The sequence below is a fragment of the Dendrobates tinctorius genome, unplaced genomic scaffold, assembly GCF_039654945.1.
Source record: "Dendrobates tinctorius isolate UK_male_01 unplaced genomic scaffold, ASM3965494v1 ptg000063l, whole genome shotgun sequence".
NCBI lineage: Eukaryota > Metazoa > Chordata > Amphibia > Anura > Dendrobatidae > Dendrobates > Dendrobates tinctorius.
The window spans coordinates 2400933-2423376 of NW_027361731.1; the positions used below are offsets into that span (position 1 = coordinate 2400933).

Sequence of the window (22444 nt, forward strand, 5' to 3'; positions counted from 1 at the left end):
AGCCGCACTCCACATAGAGAATAAAGGAGCCTCCGGCACCGACCTCCACCCGCAGAGCCACACTCCACACAGAATGAGCCTCCAGCACCGACCTCCACCCGCAGAGCCGCACTCCACATAGAGAATAATGGAGCCTCCAGCACTGACCTCCACCTGCAGAGCCGCACTCCACATAGAGAATGGAGCCTCCAGCACCGACCTCCACCCGCAGAGCCACACTCCACATAGAGAATAATGGAGCCTCCAGCACCGACATCCACCCGCAGAGCCGCACTCCACACAGAATGAGCCTCCAGCACCGACCTCCACCCGCAGAGCTACACTCCACATAGAGAATAATGGAGCCTCCAGCACCGACTTCCACCCGCAGAGCCGCACTCCACATGGAGAATAATGGAGCCTCCAGCACTGACCTCCACCCGCAGAGCCGCACTCCACATAGAGAATAATGGAACCTCCGGCACCGACCTCCACCCGCAGAGCCACACTCCACACAGAATGAGCCTCCAGCACCGACCTCCACCTGCAGAGCCACACTCCACACAGAATGAGCCTCCAGCACCGACCTCCACCCGCAGAGCCACACTCCACATAGAGAATAATGGAGCCTCCAGCACCGACCTCCACCCGCAGAGCCGCACACCACATAGAGAATAATGGAGCCTCCGGCACCGACCTCCACCCGCAGAGCCGCACTCCACACAGAATGAGCCTCCAGCACCGACCTCCACCCGCAGAGCCGCACTCCACATAGAGTATAATGGAGCCTCCAGCACCGACTTCCACCCGCAGAGCCGCACTCCACATAGAAAATAATGGAGCCTCCAGCACCGAACTCCACCCGCACTCCACATAGAGAATAATGGAGCCTCCAGCACCTACCTCCACCTGCAGAGCCACACTCCACAGAGAATAATGGAGCCTCCGGCACCGACCTCCACCCACAGAGCCGCACTCCACATAGAGAATAATGGAGCATCCGGCACCGACCTCCACCCGCAGAGCCACACTCCACATAGAGAATAATGGAGCCTCCAGCACCGACCTCCACCCGCAGAGCCACACTCCACATAGAGAATAATGGAGCCTCCAGCACCGACCTCCACCCGCAGAGCCGCACTCCACATAGAGAATAATGGAGCCTCCGGCACCGACCTCCACCCGCAGAGCCGCACTCCACATAGAGTATAATGGAGCCTCCAGCACCGACTTCCACCCGCAGAGCCGCACTCCACATAGAGAATAATGGAGCCTCCAGCACTGACCTCCACATAGAGAATAATGGAGCCTCCAGCACCGACCTCCACCCGCAGAGCCGCACTCCACATAGAGAATAATGGAGCCTCCAGCACAGACCTCCACCCGCAGAGCCTCACTCCACATAGAGTATAATGGAGCCTCCAGCACCGACTTCCACCCGCAGAGCCGCACTCCACATAGAAAATAATGGAGCCTCCAGCACCGAACTCCACCCGCACTCCACATAGAGAATAATGGAGCCTCCAGCACCTACCTCCACCTGCAGAGCCACACTCCACAGAGAATAATGGAGCCTCCGGCACCGACCTCCACCCACAGAGCTGCACTCCACATAGAGAATAATGGAGCCTCCGGCACCGACCTCCACCCGCAGAGCCGCACTCCACACAGAATGAGCCTCCGGCACCGACCTCCACCCGCAGAGCCGCACTCCACATAGAGAATAATGGAGCCTCCGGCACCGACCTCCACCCGCAGAGCCGCACTCCACATAGAGAATAATGGAGCCTCCGGCACCGACCTCCACCCGCAGAGCCACACTCCACATAGAGAATAATGGAGCCTCCGGCACCGACCTCCACCCGCAGAGCCACACTCCACATAGAGAATAATGGAGCCTCCGGCACCGACCTCCACCCGCAGAGCCACACTCCACATAGAGAATAATGGAGCCTCCAGCACCGACTTCCAACCGCAGAGCCGCACTCCACATAGAGAATAATGGAGTCTCCAGCACCTACCTCCACAGAGAATAATGGAGCCTCCAGCACTGACCTCCACATAGAGACTAATGGAGCCTCCAGCACCTACCTCCACCTGCAGAGCCACACTCCACATAGAGAATAATGGAGCCTCCGGCACCGACCTCCACCCACAGAGCCGCACTCCACATAGAGAATAATGGAGCATCCGGCACCGACCTCCACCCGCAGAGCCACACTCCACATAGAGAATAATGGAGCCTCCAGCACCGACCTCCACCCGCAGAGCCACACTCCACATAGAGAATAATGGAGCCTCCAGCACCGACCTCCACCCGCAGAGCCACACTCCACATAGAGAATAATGGAGCATCTGGCACCGACCTCCACCCGCAGAGCCACACTCCACATAGAGAATAATGGAGCCTCCAGCACCGACCTCCACCCGCAGAGCCACACTCCACATAGAGAATAATGGAGCCTCCAGCACCGACCTCCACCCGCAGAGCCACACTCCACATAAAGGATAATGGAGCCTCCTGCACCGACCTCCACCCGCAGAGCCACACTCCACATAGAGAATAATGGAGCCTCCGGCACCGACCTCCACCCGCAGAGCCGCACTCCACACAGAATGAGCCTCCAGCACCGACCTCCACCCGCAGAGCCGCACTCCACATAGAGAATAATGGAGCCTCCAGCACTGACCTCCACCTGCAGAGCCGCACTCCACATAGAGAATGGAGCCTCCAGCACCGACCTCCACCCGCAGAGCCACACTCCACATAGAGAATAATGGAGCCTCCAGCACCGACCTCCACCCGCAGAGCCGCACTCCACATAGAAAATAATGCAGCCTCCATCACCGAACTCCACCCGCACTCCACATAGAGAATAATGGAGCCTCCAGCACCTACCTCCACCTGCAGAGCCACACTCCACATAGAGAATAATGGAGCCTCCGGCACCGATCTCCACCCACAGAGCCGCACTCCACATAGAGAATAATGGAGCATCCGGCACCGACCTCCACCCGCAGAGCCACACTCCACAGAGAATAATGGAGCCTCCAGCACCGACCTCCACCCGCAGAGCCACACTCCACATAGAGAATAATGTAGCCTCCGGCACCGCCCTCCACCTGCAGGGCCACACTCCACATAGAGAATAATGGAGCCTCCGGCACCGACCTCCACCCGCAGAGCCGCACTCCACATAGAGAATAATGGAGCCTCCAGCACCGACCTCCACCCGCAGAGCCGCACTCCACATAGAGAATAATGGGGCCTCCAGCACCGACCTCCACCCGCAGAGCCGCACTCCACATAGAGAATAATGGAGCCTCCAGCACCAACTTCCACCCGCAGAGCCGCACTCCACATAGAGAATAATGGAGCCTCCAGCACCGACCTCCACCCGCAGAGCCGCACTCCACATAGAGAATAATGGAGCCTCCGGCACCGACCTCCACCCGCAGAGCCACACTCCACATAGAGAATAATGGAGCCTCCGGCACTGACCTCCACCCGCAGAGCCACACTCCACATAAAGGATAATGGAGCCTCCGGGACCGACCTCCACCCGCAGAGCCACACTCCACATAGAGAATAATGGAGCCTCCGGCACCGACCTCCACCCGCAGAGCTGCACTCCACATAGAGAATAATGGAGCCTCCAGCACTGACCTCCACCCGCAGAGCCGCACTCCACATAGAGAATAATGGAGCCTCCAGCACTGACCTCCACCTGCAGAGCCGCACTCCACATAGAGAATGGAGCCTCCAGCACCGTCCTCCACCCGCAGAGCCACACTCCACAGAGAATAATGGAGCCTCCAGCACCGACCTCCACCCGCAGAGCCGCACTCCACACAGAATGAGCCTCCAGCACCGACCTCCACCCGCAGAGCCACACTCCACATAGAGAATAATGGAGCCTCCAGCACCGACTTCCACCCGCAGAGCCGCACTCCACATAGAGAATAATGGAGCCTCCAGCACCGACCTCCACCCGCAGAGCCGCACTCCACACAGAATGAGCCTCCAGCACCGACCTCCACCCGCAGAGCCACACTCCACATAGAGAATAATGGAGCCTCCAGCACTGACCTCCACCCGCAGAGCCGCACTCCACATAGAGAATAATGGAGCCTCCAGCACCGACTTCCACCCGCAGAGCCGCACTCCACACAGAATGAGCCTCCAGCACCGACCCCCACCCGCAGAGCCTCACTCCACATAGAGAATAATGGAGCCTCCAGCACCGACTTCCACCCGCAGAGCCGTACTCCACATAGAGAATAATGGAGCCTCCAGCACCAACCTCCACCTGCAGAGCCGCACTCCACATAGAGAATAATGGAGCCTCCAGCACCAACCTCCACCCGCAGAGCCGCACTCCACATAGAGAATAATGGAGCCTCCAGCACCGACCTCCACCCGCAGAGCCGCACTCCACAGAGAATAATGGAGCCTCCAGCACCGACCTCCACCCGCAGAGCCACACTCCACATAGAGAATAATGGAGCCTCCAGCACCGACCTCCACCCGCAGAGCCACACTCCACATAGAGAATAATGGAGCCTCCAGCACTGACCTCCACCCGCAGAGCCGCACTCCACATAGAGAATAATGGAGCCTCCAGCACCAACCTCCATCCGCAGAGCCGCACTCCACATAGAGAATAATGGAGCCTCCAGCACCAACCTCCATCCGCAGAGCCGCACTCCACATAGAGAATAATGGAGCCTCCGGCACCGACCTCCACCCGCAGAGCCGCACTCCACATAGAGAATAATGGAGCCTCCAGCACCGACCTCCACCCACAGAGCCGCACTCCACATAGAGAATAATGGAGCCTCCAGCACCTACCTCCACCCGCAGAGCCGCACTCCACACAGAATGAGCCTCCAGCACCGACCACCACCCGCAGAGCCTCACTCCACATAGAGAATAATGGAGCCTCCAGCACCGACTTCCACCCGCAGAGCCGCACTCCACATAGAGAATAATGGAGCCTCCAGCACTGACCTCCACCCGCAGAGCCACACTCCACATAGAGAATAATGGAGCCTCCAGCACCGACCTCCACCCGCAGAGCCGCACTCCACACAGAGAATAATGGAGCCTCCAGCACCGACCTCCACCCGCAGAGCCGCACTCCACATAGAGAATAATGGAGCCTCCAGCACCGACCTCCACCCGCAGAGCCGCACTCCACACAGAGAATAATGGAGCCTCCAGCACCGACCTCCACCCGCAGCGCCGCACTCCACATAGAGAATAATGGAACCTCCGGCACCGACCTCCACCCGCAGAGCCGCACTCCACATAGAGAATAATGGAGCCTCCAGCACCGACCTCCACCCGCAGAGCCGCACTCCACAGAGAATAATGGAGCCTCCAGCACCGACCTCCACCCACAGAGCCGCACTCCACACAGAATGAGCCTCCAGCACCGACCACCACCCGCAGAGCCTCACTCCACATAGAGAATAATGGAGCCTCCAGCACCGACTTCCACCCGCAGAGCCGTACTCCACATAGAGAATAATGGAGCCTCCAGCACCGACCTCCACCTGCAGAGCCGCACTCCACATAGAGAATAATGGAGCCTCCAGCACCAACCTCCACCCGCAGAGCCGCACTCCACATAGAGAATAATGGAGCCTCCAGCACCGACCTCCACCCGCAGAGCCGCACTCCACATAGAGAATAATGGAGCCTCCAGCACCGACCTCCACCCGCAGAGCCACACTCCACATAGAGAATAATGGAGCCTCCAGCACCGACCTCCACCCGCAGAGCCGCACTCCACATAGAGAATAATGGAGCCTCCAGCACCAACCTCCATCCGCAGAGCCGCACTCCACATAGAGAATAATGGAGCCTCCGGCACCGACCTCCACCCGCAGAGCCGCACTCCACATAGAGAATAATGGAGCCTCCAGCACCGACCTCCACCCACAGAGCCGCACTCCACATAGAGAATAATGGAGCCTCCAGCACCGACCTCCACCCGCAGCGCCGCACTCCACATAGAGAATAATGGAACCTCCGGCACCGACCTCCACCCGCAGAGCCGCACTCCACATAGAGAATAATGGAGCCTCCAGCACCGACCTCCACCCGCAGAGCCGCACTCCACATAGAGAATAATGGAGCCTCCAGCACTGACCTCCACCCGCAGAGCCGCACTTCACATAGAGAATAATGGAGCCTCCAGCACCAACCTCCATCCGCAGAGCCGCACTCCACATAGAGAATAATGGAGCCTCCGGCACCGACCTCCACCCGCAGAGCCGCACTCCACATAGAGAATAATGGAGCCTCCAGCACCGACCTCCACCCGCAGAGCCGCACTCCAAATAGAGAATAATGGAGCCTCCAGCACTGACCTCCACCCGCAGAGCCACACTCCACATAGAGAATAATGGAACCTCCGGCACCGACCTCCACCCGCAGAGCCGCACTCCACATAGAGAATAATGGAACCTCCGGCACCGACCTCCACCCGCAGAGCCGCACTCCACATAGAGAATAATGGAGCCTCCAGCACTGACCTCCACCCGCAGAGCCGCACTCTACATAGAGAATAATGGAGCCTCCAGCACTGACCTCCACCCGCAGAGCCACACTCCACATAGAGAATAATGGAGCCTCCAGCACTGACCTCCACCCGCAGAGCCACACTTTACATAGAGAATAATGGAACCTCCGGCACCGACCTCCACCCGCAGAGCCCCACTCCACATAGAGAATAATGGAGGCTCCGGCACCGACCTCCACCCGCAGAGCCGCACTCTACATAGAGAATAATGGAGCCTCCAGCACTGACCTCCACCCGCAGAGCCCCACTCCACATAGAGAATAATGGAACCTCCGGCACCGACCTCCACCCGCAGAGCCGCACTCCACATAGAGAATAATGGAGCCTCCAGCACCGACCTCCACCCGCAGAGCCGCACTCTACATAGAGAATAATGGAGCCTCCGGCACCGACCTCCACCCGCAGAGCCCCACTCCACATAGAGAATAATGGAACCTCCGGCACCGACCTCCACCCGCAGAGCCGCACTCCACATAGAGAATAATGGAGCCTCCAGCACTGACCTCCACCCGCAGAGCCACACTCCACATAGAGAATAATGGAACCTCCGGCACCGACCTCCACCCGCAGAGCCGCACTCCACATAGAGAATAATGGAGCCTCCAGCACCGACCTCCACCCGCAGAGCCACACTCCACATAGAGAATAATGGAACCTCCGGCACCGACCTCCACCCGCAGAGCCCCACTCCACATAGAGAATAATGGAGCCTCCAGCACCGACCTCCACCCGCAGAGCCACACTCCACATAGAGAATAATGGAGCCTCCGGCACCGACCTCCACCCGCAGAGCCGCACTCCACATAGAGAATAATGGAGCCTCCGGCACCGACCTCCACCCGCAGAGCCGCACTCCACATAGAGAATAATGGAGCCTCCGGCACCGACCTCCACCCGCAGAGCCGCACTCTACATAGAGAATAATGGAGCCTCCAGCACCGACCTCCACCCGCAGAGCCACACTCCACATAGAGAATAATGGAGCCTCCGGCACCGACCTCCACCCGCAGAGCCGCACTCCACATAGAGAATAATGGAACCTCCGGCACCGACCTCCACCCGCAGAGCCCCACTCCACATAGAGAATAATGGAGCCTCCAGCACCTACCTCCACCCACAGAGCCGCACTCCACATAGAGAATAATGGAGCCTCCAGCACCGACCTCCACCCGCAGAGCCGCACTCCACATAGAGAATAATGGAGCCTCCGGCACCTACCTCCACCCACAGAGCCGCACTCCACATAGAGAATAATGGAGCCTCCAGCACCGACCTCCACCCGCAGAGCCGCACTCCACATAGAGAATAATGGAGCCTCCAGCACCGACCTCCACCCACAGAGCCACACTCCACATAGAGAATAATGGAGCCTCCGGCACCTACCTCCACCCACAGAGCCGCACTCCACATAGAGAATAATGGAGCCTCCGGCACCGACCTCCACCCGCAGAGCCGCACTCCACATAGAGAATAATGGAGCCTCCAGCACTGACCTCCACCCACAGAGCCGCACTCCACATAGAGAATAATGGAGCCTCCAGCACCGACCTCCACCCGCAGAGCCGCACTCCACATAGAGAATAATGGAGCCTCCAGCACCGACCTCCACCCGCAGAGCCGCACTCCACATAGAGAATAATGGAGCCTCCAGCACTGACCTCCACCCGCAGAGCCACACTCCACATAGAGAATAATGGAGCCTCCAGCACCGACCTCCACCCGCAGAGCCGCACTCCACATAGAGAATAATAGAGCCTCCGGCACCGACCTCCACCCGCAGAGCCACACTCCACATAGAGAATAATGGAGCCTCCAGCACCGACCTCCACCCGCAGAGCCGCACTCCACATAGAGAATAATGGAGCCTCCAGCACCGACCTCCACCCGCAGAGCCGCACTCCACATATATGGCTGCTCTGTGCGCACAGGACCTGTGATGAGGTCACAGGAGGGGAGGAGTCAGGGGTCACATGATCAGGGGACTCAGTGTGTGCAGTAGTGTAATGACAAAAAAAAATTTTTTTATGAAACCATGTGCAATGGAGGAACTTTTATGGGTTATTTAAGAATAAGTATTGCTCTTTTTTGTTTTTTAAAAAAAGTTCCCCCTTTCATTCAAATTAAATAAGGCAAAAATGGTATTTTTCCGCCAAAAAAGGACATGCAATTTTGCATTATTATCTTTTATGTTGACAATAGGAGGGCAAAAAAAATACCTGCGGTTTTACCTGCGGATTGCTCTGCGGTTTTGCCCTGCGGTTTTTCATCTCCTCAATGGAGATGGCAAACCGCAACAGAATCCGCAGAAAGAATTGACATGTCAATTCTTTCTGCGGATTGAAAACCGCAGATAATCCGCGCGGAAAATTCCGCACCGTCTGCATTGCGGTTTTTGATTCCCATGGGAATCATGGTACTGTACACCGCAGCTGCGGAACCGCAGCAAAATCCGCTGCGTGTGCACACAGCCTTAAGAACAGGGAACGTTGCAAACAGTAGAACAATTCCCCCCCATTAAGTGATTGGATCCTTCCAGATCTGGGAAAGATCTTAGTGATATTACAGGCGGGAGATTCCAAGAGCGCTGGATTCAGGGGTGATCCTGGTGCTGAATGAGCCGTGCGGCCTCCATCCTAGGCTGCTTTCACACATCCGGTGTCAGGGGTGCGACGAAAAGCCGTACTGCTGGATGTACTGCAGCGGTGACACCAGATGCAGATGCGACGCCTGATCCGGTTGGAAAGCATTTAAAGGAGCCGCACCAGGGACGAGAGAGGTGGAACGTGAGTGAGGGACACCTCCTGCAATGTCCCAGGGTGGAGCATCTTCCATCAGACCACGCTTTTGGCCTCCCTGTAAGTTGTTGCTGGTTCAGCTGTATGTACAGAAGACGCTCACTTTCCACCTTGCCATACATATCTACTCTTAGGGTTGCGGATCGCACTAAACATAGAATATAAGGAAATGCAATCACAGCCCGGGATCCACCGTGCAGAGATGGAAACTGCTGCTCAGTAATGGCGGAGCACTAAACAGCGGGGGGTTAACCGCTGAACCGGTGTGTCAGGAGCGAAGTCTGTTACCACACAGAGCCACTGGAACAAGTGCCAGAGCCTGTTTATCCCCATAGGACTCGGCAGGAGAGCGTTAGTGCTAAGACCCAGGACTCTGCCCCAAGGACTCAGGGTCAGAGCCCCTCTAGCCCCACTAGCGCTTAGCACCACAACCGCTATGCCTGAACAGACACCTATAGGATGCTGTGCCCTGTTAGAAGTCACAGGGTGCCTCTGAACGTTGCTTACCACAATATGTGCGTACAGCGCAGCTCTGGCGGATGCCACTAACCAGCCCAAACTCAGGCCTGGAAAGCACATAGGACGTGTACGATGCCATACTAACGGATGCTGCAATACCTGCTGTAGCATAGTGCCTTAGGTAGATTGGCACACTCATGCAGCCATGCAACTCTTTTATAGCAGCGTCCTTCAGGGACCTTCCTAGTTGTCCAATCAGAGCAGCAATTGGACCAGAGCTTGTGACCTCAGACCTCCTGTAATGATACTGTAAGATCTGATCTAAGGTTCCCTGATTATTACACTACAGATGAGACCCTGCCTGTCACATATCTGCGACCCCCCTTTCTCCCCCCACAGTTCACGCACACCAGTGTAAATTATCTGCTTGCAGCCCTGTGTAATTTGAGATCCCAGTGAGGATTCTGTGTCCCCCTGCTCCCCTCCTCCCCAGCTAAGGAATGTCAATTAGCTAAGTGGAAAGGATGTTCTTTGTTCTATGCCATGCGGCGAATCCAACTATGGGAGATAATAGCGAAGCTATAGCTCGGACACCGTTTGCGACAGAAAAACGAAACGGACATTTCTATGATGTGCTCCAATCCAGCTTCACTACGTTGGTTCTTGCTAAGGTATAGCCCTGATGGAATCCGAGAAATGGGTTCCTCCAAAACGGTGTGACATAATTACTGCATCTTTGGTCTTAACTTATGCCCTCCGACAGTCTAAAGAAAATTATACCGGGGCGGCACGGTGGCTCAGTGGTTAGCGCTGCAGCCTTGCAGGCGCTGGGGTCCTGGGTTCAAATCCCACCAAGGACAACTTCTGCAAGGAATTTGTATGTTCTCCCCGTGTTTGCGTGGGTTTCCTCCAGGCACTCCGGTTTCCTCCCACATTCTAAAGACATACTAATAGGGAATTTAGATTGTGAGCCCCATCAGGGACAGTGATGATGATATGTGCTAACTGTAAAGCGCTGTGGAATATGTTAGCGCTATATAAAGATTATTATTATACCATGTGCGTGTTTTTGCGAGGTACTGTCATGGTCACGTGTGGCTGGACACACCGCCACCAGCATGACAAATTTATATGACACACATGACCCTGGATACACCGCCTCCAGCAGGGCGACTTTAAATAATAACCCGAGCAGCCGGATACACCGCCTCCAGCAGGCGAATTTTGGTAAAACACGTATGCCTGGATACAACGCCTCCAGGAGGGCGAATTTCAGGATAAAGGGGAATACCAGGGAAACAATTACAACGGTGGCCCTGCGATAGGGAACGGGGACGTGGAGACCTTCTGCACTCCCCTGAGTCAGTGTCTCTACACTCCTAACGTTCCCTAGGCCGGTTCCGCACCGGGCGACGATCAGAATACCTAAAATCCCTAGCTCGCCCTGCACCAAGCCCTTTCTAGTGCAGTGGATGGTGCGGAAACTAATCCCACCACTGTCCTAAAACACACACAAGGAAAAGTGACAAAACAGGGAAACACCACTTAGCTTTGCTCTGCTGCTAACGCTCCCAGCAACAGAGTCCACCACCTGTGCATCTTTTCCTCCAACCGGGTCCAACACCTGGCTGCAGCTCCAAAGCAACAGCGTCCCGCACCCAAGTGCAGCCTTGGAGCAACAGAGTCCAACACCTGAGTGCAGCTGTCCAGAAACAGAGTCCAGAAACTGAGTGCAGCTTTCCAGCGACAGAGTCCAGCAACTGAGTGCAGCCCTCCAGCGACAGAGTCCAGCAACTGAGTGCAGCTTTACACCATATCTGACACTCCACCAAGCTTTGCCAGCACTCTTCACTGACACCATAGCTGCCACTCCACCAAGCTATGCAGGCACTCCTCACTGACACCATAGCTGCCACTCCAACAATCCGACTGAGCTGCCCGGGACTCTCATCTGGCTCCTTCCTTCCCCAAGGCTTGGTTGCGACTGAGCAAAATCACCAACAGTGAGTGAGCACAACTGACACACCTTTATTGAGCAATCACACCTGTTTCATAATAACGTGCACTAAACCAAAGTAACCAGTGTGCAATGACCCTAACAGCCACCGGTGGGGCAAACAGAACTGAGACCACCACAGTGCAATGACCCTAATGGCCACCGGGGGCAAAACAAACTCCGAGCACACAGCTCATGGAAAAAGAAAGGTTACTTGTGCATTTTATCTGTCATATCCAACCAGGATCATGACAGTACCCTCCCCTTAATGAGGGGCCTCTGGACCCTCAAGACCGCTCCTCATCAGGGAACCACCTACAGAGGGGACGCCCAGATCCAGAGTTCACCACCGCAACTACCTGCACTTCAGGTTATTAACAAACACATCGCTGGTAATGGCAATGTATGTTTTGGAGGCACCACACATCTCCAACGCGCCGACCTGGGGAACAAGTTGAGTATGTGTATGTTTGGTATGAGCTGTAAGACTCCACAACACACTTCCACTGGATGTTTTTTGGTGGCCACCCATACATGCTCGTTCACACACAGGTCCGGACCTGAACGTTTATTGCCACACATTCGTTTGTCAATATTCGGTGAACTCTTTCTGGATTTGACCACAGAGGCATCCCCCTGTGTCCACCACCTGTGCATCCTTTCTTCCGACCGGGTCCAACACCTGAGTGCAGCTCCAAAGCAACAGCGTCCTGCACCCAAGTGCAGCCTTGGAGCAACAGAGTCCAACACCTGAGTGCAGCTGTCCAGATACAGAGTCCAGAAACTGAGTGCAGCTCTCCAGCGACAGAGTCCAGCAACTGAGTGCAGCCCTCCAGCGACAGAGTCCAGCAACTGAGTGCAGCTTTACACCATGGCTGCCACTCCACCAAGCTTTGCCAGCACTCTTCACTGAAACCATAGCTGCCACTCCACCAAGCTATGCAGGCACTCCTCACTGACACCATAGCAGCCACTCCAGCAATCCGACTGAGCTGCCCAGGACTCTCATCCAGCTCCTTCCTTCCCCAAGGCTTGGTTGCGACTGAGCAAAATCACCAACAGTGAGTGAGCACAACTGACACACCTTTATTGAGCAATCACAACTGTTTCATAATAACGTGCACTAAACAAAAGTAACCAGTGTGCAATGACCCTAACGTGTTTATTGTACAGCGCTGCCAGGCCCAGTGCAGAAGGTAACCGGGAGAGAGGTACCAGGTGCACCAACTTGGAGAAATGGTCGGTGACAACCCAAATGACAGTGCTGCCACTGGACTTGGGCAGTCCCACCACGAAGTCCATAACGACCATCTCCGAAGGCCTGTCCACTACTGGTAGGGGGTAAAGTAGCCCAGCTGGCCGCTGCCGAGAGGACCTATTCTGGGCACAAGAGACGCACGCCCGAATATAGTCCCTGACGTCACGGGCCATATGCGGCCAGCAGTGCGTCCTCGCCTGAAGCTCAGAGGTCCGTTTTGTCCCGAAATGTCCACCCACCCTGGACGAGTGAGCCCAAGAGAGGACCTCCGGTCGCAGACGGGCAGGGACAAATATCTTGCCCGGAGGTACCGACTCAAGGGCGACCGGAGGTATCGTCCTCAGACTCTCGGATGGAACAATCAGCCGTGGCTCCTCCGATGACACGACGGAGCCGGAGAGAGCATCGGCCCAGACATTCTTCTCACCGGAGAGAAAATGGAGTGTAAAGTGGAACCGGGAGAAGAACAAGGACCATCTGGTCTGGCGAGAATTTAGCCACTGGTGTTATGATTAGGTAACCGAGGAGTAAAGCAGGCAAGGCACCCAGATAACCAGAGAGGTTGGAAACTAAGTGAATTGCAGACCCCTAAACTGACGACACAACTAGAATTAGCCGTGGGACGTACCTATGATGCCCTAAACAGCCTCAGCACAGCCAAAGAATTAACTAAGCCTAAAAAGAGAAATGGGAAAGCTAAACTTCCCCGCAGTAGAACCCCAAAGGAATAGATAGCCCCCAAACATATATTGCTGGTGAGACAAGATGAAGCGCAAAACACAGGCAGAAAATAGATTAAGCAAATGATGGGGCCCAAACGGTCTAGATAGAACAGGACAGGAAAGGATACTGTCTACAATCACGCAAAAAACCCTAAGAAAAAATCCAACACGTCTGATATGCAGAAATACTGATGCCACACGGCCTCTCCCCCACTAAATCAGAACTCTGGTGTGAACAGTGCGCAAAACAAAGATACTGAAAAGACTGACATAAGCTGTGGCATATGGAACAGAGTCCAGCGCAGGTCCCAGCAGAGGACCAGGCTGAACGCACACCAGCAAAGCAAAAATGTACAAGACGACAAATAACTTTTCTGAAAGATGCAGGACAGAGCAGGAGACAAGCAGACATCCAAAATGCTCAGGAAGCAAACCAAATCACCGGCAACCACTGAAGGAAGGTTGCTTACTTAACTCTCTCCAGTCTGTAACACCTGACCTCCAATCATCCTCCTCAGGTGATTGACTTCTGTCAGCTAAACCAGCTCCAATACCAGCAGCCTCCACCAGAGGGAGCCCGAACTCAGAAGCCAGGTCAAAAGTGTTCACAACACGCTGGTCTGTCTGCAAATACACCAAGTTCTTGTGGTCAGTGAACACCTGGAAAGGGTGGCGAGCCCCCTCCAGGAGGTGTCTCCACTCCGAGAAGGCCAACTTCATCGCTAGCAACTCCCTGTCCCCAATGGAATAATTCCTCTCCGCCGGTGTGAAGGTCTGTAACGGGGTCTTCTGTGCTGTAATACCTCTTACATTACCACCCTGTTTCTCAGGAGGTTCAATCTGCTTTTCCTCACTTCTGAATGAAGGATGCTGGTTCGAAAGGCTCTGTAACATGGGAACATATAAAAGATCACTGCTACTCCATGTATTTCCAGTGTGACAACATTTTACTCATCGGTCTCAGAATATATAGTCATACAGAGGGCAGGATAATCAATGTCTGACGTGCCAGTAGATAACAGGCTCCAATTAAGGCGCCAGACATACATTACAATAGCCGTGGGATTTACAAAGGTGGGGGGAGGTCAGAAGTGGGATATCTTGTTTACCTCTGCCCAGCGGGTCGCAGCCAGTCGGATGCTGCATTAAAGGCATACATCTCCTATTCGGTGTGCTGGGGGGTTCTGTAACACGGCTCCCCCTTTTCAGCGACGCGATCGGCATACACAGTCTAATCCTTAACGGATCGGCTTGGTGATGACCGAAGTCAAAGGGGTTGGTACAAGTTCCATTCGTCGACTTAGTCCATCGGCATTACCATTTTGTTTGCCAGGTCTGTAGTGGATGGTGAAGTCTAGAGGTTGTAGGGCTAAACTCCACCGCAGTAATCTGGCGTTGTCTCCAGAGACCCGATTAAGCCACACTAGGGGATTATGGTCCGTTAGGAGGGAAAACTGTCGTCCATACAAATATGGTTGTAACTTCTTGACTGCCCATACTACTGCCAGTCACTCCTTCTCGATGGCCGCATAGCTTACTTCGCGGGGCAATAGTTTCCGACTCAGGTAAGCTACCGGGTGGTCTTGACCGTCCGGCCCGACTTGGCTCAGCACTGCCCCCAATCCAAATATAGAAGCGTCTGTGTGAACAAGGAAACGTTTAGTTGGATCGGGTGCGGTCAATACCGGGTTATTTGTGAGGGCGTCCTTTAGCTGGTGGAAGGCTTCCTCACACTCGGGGGTTCAGGTTACCTGGCGGGGGAGGTTCTTACGGGTCAGATCAGTGAGGGGCTTGACTACGCTGCTGTAATTGGGGACAAATTTCCTATAATACCCTGCTGTCCCTAGAAACACCATGACCTGGGTTTTAGTGCGTAGGGTGGGCCATTTGGCTATGGCGTCAATCTTGGCTGGTTCTGGTCGTTGTTTCCCACTTCCCACCCAATGTCCTAAATACTGAACCTCTGCTTTGCCCACGTGACACTTGTTGGGGTTCAAGGTAATTCCGGCCTTGTGAATCCTGTCTAATACTGTCCCTACGTGATTTAGATGCTCATCCCATGTCGTGCTGTAGATGGCGATGTCATCCAGGTAGGCACAAGCATAGTCCTGGAGACCATCCAGAAGCCGGTCAGCCAGCATCTGGAAGGTCGCAGGGGCATTCTTCATCCCGAATGGCATAACTCGAGACTGGAATAAGCTGAACGGTGTGACAAATGCAGACTTGGGAATAGCATCAGGACATAGGGGGATCTGCCAATAGCCTTTGCATAGATCGATGGTGGTCAAATACTTTGCCCCCGCCAGCCGGTCTAACAATTCATGCACACGCGGCATGGGATACGCATCCGTCACCGTTTTCTCATTTAGCTTGCGATAGTCTACACAAAACCGGGTAGTCCCATCCTTCTTGGGCACTAACACTACGCGGGATGCCCAGGGACTATCTGAGTCTTCAGTGATCCCTAAACGCAACATCTCTTGTATCTCTTGTCGCATCCCTTCTCGTACAGACTCAGGGACGCGGAAGGGGGGGTTGTCTCAGGGGGGTCTGATCCTGGGTCTCAACCTTGTGTTGTGCCAGACGGGTGTACCCCGGTCTCTCTGAAAACATCCTCTGTCGCTGCCTCAACAACGCCTCCGCCTGCTGTCTCTCCTGGGGCCCTAGGTTTTCTCCTAAGTGTACCTGGTTCCATTTTTTAGACTGAGTCCTCTCCCCTAAGACATCAGGCAAGGGGAGTCCTGCAAAATCCTCTGCTTCGGGTGCACAGATGGCCACTACCTCTTCAGGGCGCTCCCGGTAGGGCTTCAGCATATTCACGTGGAACCCTGGGGTCGTCACAATCGGCGACATTGTAGGTGGTGTCGGCTATTTTCCTCACTACCTGGTAAGGCCCCTGCCATGCAGCTTTGAACTTGTTCTGCCTAGTTGGTTCTAACACCAGGACCTTCTGTCCTATCTCAAAGGTGTGTTCTCTGGCCCTCCGATCGTACCATACGCGCTGGCGCCGTTGGGCCACCTGCAGGTTCCCACATACAGCCTGAGTCAGCTCCTGTAGGTGGTCCCGGAATTCCAGCACATAGGGTACAATAGGTATCCCTTCTATGGTTCCCTCCCCTTCCCAGTGTTCTCTCACTAAGTCTAGGGGTCACCTTACCGCCTCCCGTATAACAGTTTGAACGGGGAGAACCCCGTGGATTCTTGGGGCACCTCCCAATAGGCAGACAGGAGGTGTGGCAAGAATTTCTCCCAGTCCCTGTAGGTCCTGGTAAAAGTCCTAATGAGTTGTTTTAATGTTCCGTTAAAACGTTCACACAACCCACTGGTTTGCGGGTGGTACGGGGTGCTTCTAATGGACTTTACGCCTCACAGCTTCCACAGTTGGTTGGTCACCTCTGCTGTAAACTGGGTACCCTGGTCCGAGATAATCTCCTGGGGAAATCTAAGCCATGAGAAAACCTGGAGCAGGGCAGCCGCCACTGTCTCTGCCAGTATGTTAGGTAATGCAACCACCTCTGAATACCATGTGGGATAGTCTACCACTGTCAATATATACTTTTTCCCTGACGGACTGGGTTTGGCTAACGACCCAATCAGATCGACCGCTACTCGGCTAAATGGCTCCTCCACAATGGTGAGGGGGTGTAGTTTGTTCTTGCAGTGATCTCCCCTCTTGCCAATGCGCTGGCAACGTCACAGGTCTGGCAGTACTGACGATGACGAACATTATAGGTTACCCCCCGGCCAAAAGAAGTTTTGTGTCAGGCGATGCCTGGTGCGACTGACGCCGAGGTGCCCGGCCAAGGGTATGTCATGAGAGATTCGCAGTAGCTCCTGCCTATACTTCTTGGGAACTACCAGCTGTCATTTTATAGTGGGGTTCATCCCAGTGTGGTGCTGCTCTGTAACCCAGTAGAGGAGTCCCTAATGCCATACAAACTATTCCTTTTTCCAGTACTCCCCTCCCCTCTTGTGCCTTCCCACGATACCCCTGTAATGAGGGATCCTCAAGTACCTCCCTTTTAAACTCAGCTGGGGTGGCCCAAGAAATGTGTCTGGCTATGGGGATGCGTGTAGGGCTGGGGTGTCTTACCTGGGCCTCCTCTGAGTGTGATTCTGCCTCCGCAGCTCGAGCTTGTCTCCGGGTGGTCACAGGATAGGCCTCAGCCAGAGGGGTGACAGAGAATGCAGACAACATGGGCCCCAAGTCATTTCCCAGCAAGACGTCCGCAGGCAAATCCTCCATCAGGCCGACCTCAACAAGGCCATCCCCGACTCTCCAGTTCAGGTGAATCCTGGCAGTGGGCAGTTGATGAATGGCTCCCCCTGCTACACGGACGGCCACTGTCCAACCTGTTGTGAGTTCATTTTCCCCTTCACCGTCAATGTCTGATGAACTCCCTCTTCTGGTGAAGGAAGGTAGTGAGGCTGATTACCAAACACCTGATCTGGTAGATGATGACTGGGTAACAGGAAATTCTGACTGGATATAAAGCAGCCGACGCCCTTCTGAGTCACTGGTGATTTCTCTGTTGGATTCTTGGAGACCAGTCTGATTCCTGCTTCCCAAAGATAAGTTTTTGCTCTGCTGTTGAACTTATTAGTTTTGTTTTGTTTACCTTGTTTTTTGGAGTTCAGCCATCCCCGGTCAGGGGTGTGCTGAGTTCCATTTTTGTCTCTGATCAGTTTGTCTCTTTGCTCTGTCTTTAGAATTTACCTGAGTGCTGATATAGTCTTTTTGAAGTCCTAGCGACTTCAGGGCCTGTTTTTCCTATCAGACGGTTAGGACAGTTTTTGGTAGGGTTTTTTACGGATTGCAGACAGCAGCTTTTCTATCCTGTCCTTTTTAGTTAGCTTGGGCCCCATCGTTTGCTCAACCTATCTTTCTATCTGTGTTAGTGTTTTCATCTTTCTTCACCGTCATTATATGTTGGGGGCTGCCTATTGCTTTGGGGTCTGCTCTGGGGCAGTTTAGATTTCCCCTTTCTTTCTTTAAGCCTATTTAGTTCTCTGGCTGTGTTCGAGGGGTCTAGGGCATCGTAGGAACCCCCCACGGCTACTGTTAGTTGTTGTGGATAGGATCAGGGGTTTGCAATCCGATAGCTACCAACCTCTCTGGCTTTCTGGACTTAGCTTGTATTTTTGTTTTTTCCTCCTTCGGTGACTCATTCATAACAGAATCACCAGCCATACCGCAGATCCTAGGGTACTCAATAGCAGGAAAGAATTGTAAAAAAAAAAAAGAGTTTGTCAGAATTTTTTTTTTTTTTTTGTGTATATTTTTTCCTCTGTCTCTGAGGCCATAGGGGGAATTTTTTTTTTCTTTCTCAATGGAGATGAAGCAATTGTCTGATCGTGTGGAGCAGCTCACTGCTGAAGTGCGGGGAATTTCCGCCTATCTTGCTCATTCACATGCTACTGAACCAAAGATGTGGTTTTTGGAGATCGGTCTAAATTTTTGAATTTTAAGAATAATTGTAAATTATTTTTTGCCTTGAAGCCTAACTCATCGGGGAGCTCCGCACAGCAGGTTAAAATTGTCATCTCTTTGCTGCGCGGCGATCCCCAGGATTGGGCGTTTTCTTTGAAACCTGATGATCCTATTCTTACTAATGTGAACGCATTTTTTCAAGCCTTGGGGTTGTTGTATGATGAACCTAATGCTATTGATCAGGCTGAAAAGGCCCTGTTGGCATTGAGCCAGGGTCAGGATTCTGCAGAGTTGTACTGTCAAAAATTCCGAAAGTGGGCGGTCCTTACTACCTGGAATGATGGTGCCCTGGCAGCTCTCTTTCGGAAGGGGTTGTCAGAAACCGTAAAAAATACTATGGTGGGATTTCCTGTTCCCTCTGGTCTTGACGATTCTGTCATTAGCCATTCAGGTTGATCAGCGTTTACGTGAATGCAAAACCGCACGAGAGGTGTTGCCACCTGTTGAACAAATGTCTGAACCTATGCAATGTGATAGAGTTTTGTCTAGGGCGCAACGTCAGGAGTTCAGAAGGCGTAATAAGCTGTGTTTGTTCTGTGGTGATGCCTCGCATATTATTTGTCTGCCCTAAACGAGAGAAACATTTTGCACACACATTTGCTGTGGGTGGTGTTCAACCGAAGTTTCTTCTGGCAATTACTCTGATCTGCTCCCTGTCCACATTTTCCGCTAAGGCTTTTGTGGATTCGGGAGCAGCTCTGAACCTGATGGACTTGGATTTTGCTAAATGTTGTGGATTTCCTATGACACCTCTGCGGACGCCTATCCCTTTGAGGGGTATTGATGCTACTCTTTTGGCGAAGAATAAACCTCAGTTTTGGACCCAGGTGGTAATGCGGGTCGCCCCAGACCATCAAGAGAATTGCAGATTTTTGGTGTTGCATAATTTGCATGATACCATTGTTCTTGGGTTTCCCTGGTTGCAAATCCATAATCCAGTTTTGGATTGGAAATCTGTGTCTGTGGTGAGTTGGGGTTGTCAGTGTGCCCTTAGTGATGCTCCTGTTTTCTCCACCTCTCCCCAGTCGCATGATGTTCCTGACTATTTGGCTGATTATTATGATGTATTTAGTGAGAATGAGTCTGCGTCTTTGCCTCCTCATAGGAGTTATGACTGTGCAATTGAGCTGAGCCCTGGGTGTAAATTTCCCAAGGGTCGACTTTTCAATTTATCTGTACCCGAGCACGAGGCTATACGATCCTATATTAAGGAGTCGTTGGAGAAGGGTCATATTAGACCATCCTCTTCACCCTTAGGTGCTGTTTTTTTTTTCGTGGCTAAGAAAGATGGGTCATTAAGGCCTTGTATTGACTATCGTTCCCTCAACAAAATTACTGTTAAATATCAGTATCCGTTACCCCTGATTTCTGATCTATTCTCCAGAATTAAAGGTGCTTGCTGGTTTACAAAGCTTGACCTCAGGGGGCGTATAATCTTATTCGCATTAAGCATGGGGATGAATGGAAGACGGCGTTTAATACTCCGGAGGGACATTTTGAGTACCTGGTGATGCCTTTTGGGCTCACTAATGCCCCTTCTGTCTTCCAGTGCTTCATGAATGATATTTTACGAGACTTGGTGGATAAATTTTTGATCATCTATCTAGATGATATTTTGATCTTTTCCAAGGATTGGGACTCTCATGTGGAACATGTTCGGACTGTGTTCCGGATTTTGAGGGAGAATTCCCTGTATGTCAAGGGATCGAAATGCCTTTTTGGTGTACAGAGGATTTCATTTTTGGAATTTATTTTGTCTCCGTCAACTATTGAAATGGACCCGGCCAAGGTACAGGCCATTTATGATTGGGTTCAGCCCACTTCTTTGAAGGCCCTCCAGAAGTTTTTGGGTTTTGCAAATTTTTATCGTAAATTTATAGCTAATTTTTCTGGTATTGCCAAACCATTGACTGATTTGACTAAGAAGGGTGCTGATGTGCTGAATTGGTCTCCGGAGGCTGTTTCTTCCTTTCAGGAGTTGAAGCGAAGGTTCACTTCTGCTCCGGTTTTGCGGCAACCTGATGTCTCACTCCCGTTTCAGGTAGAGGTGGACGCTTCTGAGATTGGTGCAGGAGCTGTTTTGTCCCAAAAGGATCCTGTAACATCTAAAATGAATCCCTGTGCTTTCTTTTCCCGAAAGTTCTCCCCATCCGAACGTAACTATGATGTGGGGAATCGGGAACTGTTAGCCATGAAATGGGCATTTGAGGAGTGGAGACATTGGTTGGAGGGAGCTAAACATCAAGTCGTGGTCCTTACTGACCACAAGAATTTGATTTACCTGGAGTCGGCCAAACGCTTGAATTCTAGACAGGCTAAGTGGGCCTTGTTTTTCACACGTTTTGATTTTGTGGTCTCTTTTCTTCCGGGCACTAAGAATGTCAAGGCAGACGCCCTCTCTAGGAGTTTCTTTGCTGATTCTCCTGTTGTGACCAAGCCTGCTACCGTCTTAGGTGAGGGGGTAGTTCTTTCTGCCATCTCACCCGATTTGAGACGTGCTCTGGAAGAGTTTCAGGAGGACAAACCTGAGCGTTGTCCCATTGGAAAATTGTATGTTCCTGACCAGTGGAGGAAGAGAGTGATGTCTGATGTTCATTGCTCTGCATTGGCTTGTCATCCAGGTATTTTTGGTACTAGAGATTTGGTGAGTCGGTCTTTTTGGTGGCCCGCCTTGTCTCGTGATGTCAGGAATTTTCTGCAGTCCTGTGGGACTTGCTCTCGGTCTAAACCTTGTTCTCGCTCTAGTGGGTTGTTGATGCCTTTGCCGGTGCCCAGGAGGCCATGGACCCATATTTCAATGGATTTTATCTCTGATATGCCTGTCTCTCAGAGAATGACTGTTATTTGGGTGATTTGTGATATATTCTCTAAGATGGTCCATCTTGTACCACTCCCTAAGTTGCCATATTCCTCAGAGTTGGTGCCCTTGTTTTTGCAACAGGTGGTTTGCTTGCACGGGATTCCTGAGAACATTGTATCTGACAGAGGAGCTCAGTTTGTGTCTAGATTTTGGAGGACTTTCTGTTCCAAGCTGGGAATTCAGTTGTCCTTCTCCTCTGCGTTTCAGCCTCATACCAATGGGCAGACGGAGAGAACAAACCAGACTTTGGAGTCGTATTTGAGCTGTTTTATTTCTGCTGATCAGGATGATTGG

The 22444-nt window shown here is 53.0% G+C and overlaps 1 protein-coding gene across 2 annotated transcripts in view; it reads right to left on the minus strand.

Moving 5' to 3' along the window:
- The window catches only part of LOC141094136 (uncharacterized), a 44659-nt gene that overhangs the window by 19551 nt on the left and 2664 nt on the right, over window positions 1-22444 (minus strand). Inside the window, exon 1 of one of the 2 annotated variants that reach the window (XM_073579871.1) lies at window positions 2989-3138. The exons of the other annotated variant lie outside the window; for it this stretch is intronic. Within the exon in view, the coding sequence (XP_073435972.1) occupies window positions 2989-3123 (135 nt within the window). The 5' untranslated portion in view covers window positions 3124-3138. Of the gene's footprint in view, window positions 1-2988; window positions 3139-22444 lie in introns of those variants that run through there. 2 annotated transcript variants of the gene reach the window in all.